This window comes from Micropterus dolomieu, linkage group LG21 (assembly GCF_021292245.1).
Source record: "Micropterus dolomieu isolate WLL.071019.BEF.003 ecotype Adirondacks linkage group LG21, ASM2129224v1, whole genome shotgun sequence".
Lineage (NCBI taxonomy): Eukaryota > Metazoa > Chordata > Actinopteri > Centrarchiformes > Centrarchidae > Micropterus > Micropterus dolomieu.
The window spans coordinates 35,741,909-35,748,622 of NC_060170.1; the positions used below are offsets into that span (position 1 = coordinate 35,741,909).

A 6,714-nucleotide genomic window follows, 5' to 3' on the forward strand; every position below is an offset into this window, starting at 1 on the left:
AGGACCTGAGGACAACAGATCTGAGGACCATGGACCTGAGGACCACGGACCTGAGGACCTGAGGACAACAGATCTGAGGACCAAAGACCTGAGGACCACAGATCTGAGGACCAAAGACCTGAGGACCTGAGGACCTGAGGACAACAGATCTGAGGACCAAAGACCTGAGGACCACAGATCTGAGGACCAAAGACCTGAGGACCTGAGGACCTGAGGACAACAGATCTGAGGACCATGGACCTGAGGACCACGGACCTGAGGACCTGAGGACAACAGATCTGAGGACCAAAGACCTGAGGACCACAGATCTGAGGACCAAAGACCTGAGGACCTGAGGACCTGAGGACAACAGATCTGAGGACCAAAGACCTGAGGACCTGAGGACCACGGACCTAAGGACCACAGATCGGAGGACCACAGACCTGAGGACCAAAGACCTGAGGACCACAGATCTGAGGACCTGAGGACCATGGACCTGAGGACCTGAGGACCTGAGGACCTGAGGACCACGGACCTGAGGACCTGAGGACCACGGACCTAAGGACCACAGACCTGAGGACCACTTGCAGGGTGGGTCATTCACGCTGGGGACGCTGGGGACGCTGGGGACATGGAGCCACCACTGTTTAAAAGCATTTGTTAAAGATGTTCTGAAACAGCTCGCACCAAGAAATGTTAACTAACAAATAAAAAAGCTATAAAAAGGTTTATTTGCACAATAATCCTGCAGTGCATGTAAAAATAGAAGAAAACCACAAAAGTAACCAGGCTAAAAACAAGAAGCTGCTGATTAGATTTTTATATTCTGAATCGTCACCTGCCACCTGAATTTTGTTCTTCCCAGGTGCAGAAAATGTCCCCAGAATGCAGGAAATTAAGTGTTTAATGCTTAAAGTCTTATTTTTGTTCCTGTATAGTCGGCCTATTAAAATGTGTTCTTGTCTTGTTGTCATGGCCTCAGGCTCAGTGTAATCTGAGCCCCTAAATGGAAGGATGGTGTGTTGGTGAGGGGTGTCCGACCCATTTTGGTGGGTCGCCTGGGCCAAAAATGCCAGGGCTGATTTTTTGTCGCGGTCCAGTCCAGTCCTGACTTTAACCAGTTACTTTCCTGATCAGAGAGGCTGCTCTCAGTTCATCCTGACCGACATTCAGATAATCAGTGACGTCATGCCGCTGTACCTCCAGCGCACAGCGTCTTTCTTAATCGGGAGACGGTTCATCCTGCCCCCCCCCGCTATTAATCAACAGGTTGATTTTTATGGACCATTAAGACCATCAGTTACTTACTGTCAGAATAATGCGCCCGTCAAACAGCAGACAGGAACCCAAAGGCAGAGTAAAGCTTTACAGTCCAGAGACAGTAAGATTGGGATATAACTAGTTACTCTCAGACGGCAGTAACGTGTCAGCATCATATCCAGGAAGAAACAGCGTTAACTCTGAAACACCTGAAGTCAGTGGACAAACGTTTTTGCACGTGTTGAGGAGGTTGTTTTGGTGTTTCCCCTTTTCTGACGTGACGCTGCAGAACGAGCCTAAAAATGCACGGCTGGAAACCCGAGACAGGCAGGTACCTCAGCCTTAATGTGAACTTGCGTGCTGCTGATAATCTTCTGGACCTTCTCCATGAACGTGACCTCAGACTTCAGGAAGGAGAGCTTCTCCTCGAACCCTCCAGACGCCTCCTTCACCTGGAGGAGGAGGACAGGGGGTAAAGCTGTGGTCTGATTGGTCGCACCTGTTAAAGAGAACGAGGTTAATCTCCACACCTGCTGTAAACTCCTGGACTCAAAGGCCTCCAGCTCAGAGAAGATGGCCTCCTCTGTCACGCTGATCTGTTTGGTTTCCTCCTTCAGTCTCCTCTGAAACAGCTTCACCTCCTGAGGAGCGAACTCGCCTCCTTCACTGAACAGCCTGCAGGAGGAGAGAAACGCCGTTTAATGGCGAGCTTCTGTTGTTCCGGGAGTTCGGGGAGTTCCGGGAGTTACCTGAAGGAGTTGAGGAGCCGAGTGGTTCTGTTTCTGACCTCCTGCAGTCGCGCCTGAACCGTCTGTCTGAAGCTGGTCCGACAGCGCTGGGTGTCTTTGATGTGTTGATCCAGACGGTCCTGCAGGGCGGAGCTCAGGGCGGCCACGCTGCAGACACACAGACAGACGACTCGTCAGCCACGCTGACCACAGATCAGCTGTTACAGGCGCTGCCATCACAACAAATGGTATCTTTAGGGTCAGCTGTGATTTCATGCCGGGCTGGACTAACACTCATTTTCATTAACGATTAACCTGTCAATCACTTTCCTAATCAATCGAGGTGACGTCCTCAGTTTCCTGTCACAGAGGAGGAAAGAAAACCAAGGCGTCTTTCCAACGCGGTAAACGCGGCGGCAGCGTGGCGACACGCTGAGCGTCTTTTATCTTTTGGTCGCCGAGAGCCTACAGATTCAGGACGCAGCGACGCAGCCTTCTGCATAACATCTGCTCACACATCCCTGAAACAGCGTGAAGATATTATATGTATAAGCTGCTTGTTACCGCTGGCTGCTGTCCGCCGTCAGGACGTCGTCCTCCATGCGAGACAGAGCGACGGTGAACTCCCGGTTCTTCCTGCTGATGGAGGTCTGCAGCTCCTGCAGCCGCTCCCTGCAGGAGGTCAACACGTCCAGCGCCTCCTCACAGTGAGCGTCCACCAGCTGCCCGTGGCGCTGCAGCTCAGCTAAACACACAAAACAGTCCGACTTTAGTGTGACGGTGGAAGCAGACAGCACCACGCTGCTCAGGCTGCACCCTCTGAACACCGCTAAGTTCCCGCTAACAGGCAGACGGGAGGCCATTCAACCCCAGGGGCCCCGTACACCACACCTGATAATAAGAACTTAAACACGGCTGCTACAGGCCCGTCAGCGAGAGGCCGCTGAAAGACTTGAAGAGCTGAAGAAAGGAAACTGTGTCATGGAGACCAGGACCCTGCGGGACGTGTCACGTCTTTTCCATTTAAATCTGTCAGTTTCAGAACCTTCGTCATCATGTGGGGGAGGAACAACAAGACAACAGGATGAATTTGGTGATATTTAAATGTGCGGTTGCAGTACAGGCTCTGTGAATGGTCTGCTGCTGGACGCTCAGTGTCTGAGGCTGCTCTGACCAGGCGGAATATCTGACTCCGCCCACATAGACGAGCTTGCGTCTGCCGGTGTGGTTTCACTTCTGAGAGTCATGAGCTCCAGCTTAGATAAAGAACTTGTTTGTGCCTGATGCGGTCCTGGCTCCTCCGGTAAGGGGGGCGGAGGGCTGAGGGAGGGGAACAAGGGATTTTGGGCTTCTGCTCTCTTCATATAAACAATAAAAACTGATCAACAGCTCTGGCCTCCAAATTAAAACACAGTATGACACCGTTATACAAACTGGCCCCGCCCCTGACACGCTGGGGCCCCCGGTGGTGTGTGTGCGTTACCCAGGCGGGGCTGGTAGACGTGGGTCCGGATGTGTTTGGGGTTCAGTTGCTTCAGCTGCAGCTCCTGCTCCAAACGCACCGCCTCCTTCCTGTCCCTCACCACGGCGGCGGCCGAGCTGAGGACGTCACGGAAACGCCGCTCCAGGTGGTCCAGGAACAGAGTCCGGGTCCTGGATCGTCAGACACACTCAGTCAGACCTGCAGGGCGCTCCTCACCTGCCACGGTGACACCTGTGTGAGTGTGTGTGTGTGTACCTGCTCAGTGTGTGCGGCAGCAGCTCCACAGGAAACAGGCTCAGGTGTGTTTCCTGCTGCGGCGGGTCGGGGGCGGGGCATCTGAAGGCAGGGCCGCTATAGGCCACACCCCTGGATGATGTAAACGTGACACTGCTGCTGATGTCACAGAGCTCCAGCAGAGAAGACTCCGCCTACACACACACACACACACGTTTTTGTGGACCAATAGGAAACCGATCTTTGTTATTCAATCACTGATCAGAGCGTCACCTCAGTCAGCCAATCCTGAGAGGGCTGGGCGGGGTCTGTGTCATTCTGACAGCTGATTGGTTGATTCTCCGTCATCTCCACTGGTTTCTGGATTTCAGCCCCCCCGCTGGTTTCTACAGAGAAAACAAAGCCAGTTCAGATCGGGGGGAAACCGGGACAGCAACGGGAACAGTTCCCTCTTTGAACCCTGAGCTGAAGGCAGGTCAGACGGACCCGGGTCGGTGGCGCTGGTGGAGGACGGGTGGAGGTTCTGCAGCTCCTCTGGACTCTGAGGAGATAAATCACATTCAGAGTTTAGTCTTTACACGTCACACTGTACAGCTGGAAGACCTGGACCTGGACCTGGACTTCAGACTCTGAACTCATTGAAATCTACAACAGCTTTCTTCTATGTTGTTACTGCTGCTGAGACGTCAGGGAGCGAAGCGCCATCAGAGTGTCCTGAAGTTACCGGGCCGGGCCGCGTTTCCCAAAACCCTCGTTCGAACTACGGAGGTAACTTAGACGGTAGGAACCATCGTTCTGACGAACGTTCGCACCGCCTGCCGGTAAGCTGCGTAGTTCGAACTCCAGCTGCTGAGCTGCGGTTAGAGGCTCGGTTCACGGAGGGCTGGATGTGATGGGGGTCGGCAGGCTGTCAGATAATCCCGCTGGACAAACACATTTAAGGTGAAGCTGTTTTAAATGTATTTGTGGGGTCGTGGGCGGAGCTGCTCTCAGTGTCTTAGTGTGGACCTGTAGTCTGTTCACAGTAACTTAATATCAGCCAGCCAGCACAGAGGACAAAGGACAGACCGGAGGACGTGAAGACTTTTAATATCACCTTCATGTTTCACCTCAGAATATAAAAATGAAAACAAAGATAAACTGAGAACTCACGGTGACACGGTAACACGGTGTTGCCATGGTCACCAGCAGGCGTGGGTGTGTGTAAAGTGTGTTTGCCGTGGTTACCGGTCTGTAGGCGTGGCTGAGGTGGTAGAAGGAGCTGAGGCTGCTGCTGTAGGACAGGAGCTCCTCCAGGAAGAGGGACGGGAGGAGGTCCACCAGCCGACACTGATCGGAGACCCGCTGCCTGCAGCTGCACAGTGTGAGAGGACGTCACGTGCGTTACATTACATATCTGTCTGGGACACGCTCAGGGACACGCCGGTGGACGTGTCTCTTGTTGTCGTCAGTACGGTGCTGTCACATCAGACCTTTTGAAACGTGCGTCCTTGGCTTCATGTAGAACAGCAGCTGATCTGATCTGAGACCTGCACGTTTGATCCCTGTGGAGACCCTGCGCTAGCATTAGCATCAGCATTAGCATCAGCGTGTCCTGCAGTACCTGTGCTTGACGTCCTGCAGGTAGTGGACAGTTTTGTCCAGCGCCGTCTTCAGGGCGTCCTCGCCGCTCTCCTGACGGAGTCCACCCAGCAGGTCGTCCAGACGCAACTTCTTCCTCTGACAACACAACAGCAAAGCATCATGGGAGAGCCTCCTACCTGCTGACGGACGTGTCCTGCCTCAGGCCCCGCCTCTTTAGAAAGGGGCGGGGCCGGCGGGCCCTCAGGTTCCTCAGTTCTCGGACAGCGACTGACGGCTCACCTGTACGTGCTGCTGCTGTGAGCGTCTCAGCTCGTCCAGGTGTTGTTGGAGTTCTTCTTCTCTCCTCTCTATCCTGCGGCTGTGCGTCTCCCATAGCAACGCTGCTCCTCGCATCACAACAAACACACACCTGCTGAGGGCGAGCGCACGGCGAGCCGCCGAGTCACAGCACAGCTGCAGACAGACAGGCGGAGAGACAGGTGGAGACAGTCAGACAGGTGGAGACAGTCAGACAGACAGAAAGACAGTCAGACAGGTGGAGACAGTCAGACAGGTGGAGACAGTCAGACAGACAGAAAGACAGTCAGACAGGTGGAGACAGACAGACAGACAGAGAGAGACAGTCAGACAGAGAGAGACAGAAAGACAGGTAGAGACAGACAGACAGAAAGACAGTCAGACAGGTGGAGACAGACAGACAGGTGGAGACAGTCAGACAGAGAGAGACAGACAGACAGAGAGAGACAGTCAGACAGAGAGAGACAGTCAGACAGGTGGAGACAGACAGATGGAGACAGACAGACAGATGGAGACAGAGAGACAGAGAGAGACAGACAGAGAGAGACAGACAGAGAGAGACAGTCAGACAGGTAGAGACAGACAGACAGAAAGACAGTCAGACAGGTGGAGACAGACAGTCAGACAGAGAGAGACAGTCAGACAGAGAGAGACAGAAAGACAGGTAGAGACAGACAGACAGAAAGTCAGACAGACAGGTGGAGACAGACAGACAGGTGGAGACAGTCAGACAGAGAGAGACAGTCAGACAGAGAGAGACAGTCAGACAGGTGGAGACAGTCAGACAGAGAGAGACAGTCAGACAGGTGGAGACAGACAGATGGAGACAGACAGACAGATGGAGACAGACAGACAGAGAGACAGACAGACAGGTGGAGACAGAGAGACAGAGAGAGACAGACAGAGAGAGACAGACAGAGAGAGACAGTCAGACAGGTAGAGACAGACAGACAGAAAGACAGTCAGACAGGTGGAGACAGACAGTCAGACAGAGAGAGACAGTCAGACAGAGAGAGACAGAAAGACAGGTAGAGACAGACAGACAGAAAGTCAGACAGACAGGTGGAGACAGACAGACAGGTGGAGACAGTCAGACAGAGAGAGACAGTCAGACAGAGAGAGACAGTCAGACAGGTGGAGACAGTCAGA

General features: G+C 53.4%; 1 protein-coding gene across 1 annotated transcript in view; it reads right to left on the reverse strand.

Moving 5' to 3' along the window:
- The window catches only part of ccdc180 (coiled-coil domain containing 180), a 22,556-nt gene that overhangs the window by 9,378 nt on the left and 6,464 nt on the right, over positions 1–6,714 (reverse strand). Inside the window, exons 9-19 of the mRNA XM_046034766.1 lie at positions 5,548–5,721; positions 5,288–5,403; positions 4,912–5,038; positions 4,171–4,225; positions 3,958–4,070; positions 3,706–3,878; positions 3,451–3,620; positions 2,532–2,712; positions 1,989–2,135; positions 1,770–1,914; positions 1,575–1,691 (exon numbers count right to left, since the gene is read on the reverse strand). Of these exons, the coding sequence (XP_045890722.1) occupies positions 1,575–1,691; positions 1,770–1,914; positions 1,989–2,135; positions 2,532–2,712; positions 3,451–3,620; positions 3,706–3,878; positions 3,958–4,070; positions 4,171–4,225; positions 4,912–5,038; positions 5,288–5,403; positions 5,548–5,721 (1,518 nt within the window). The remainder of the gene's footprint in view (positions 1–1,574; positions 1,692–1,769; positions 1,915–1,988; positions 2,136–2,531; positions 2,713–3,450; positions 3,621–3,705; positions 3,879–3,957; positions 4,071–4,170; positions 4,226–4,911; positions 5,039–5,287; positions 5,404–5,547; positions 5,722–6,714) is intronic.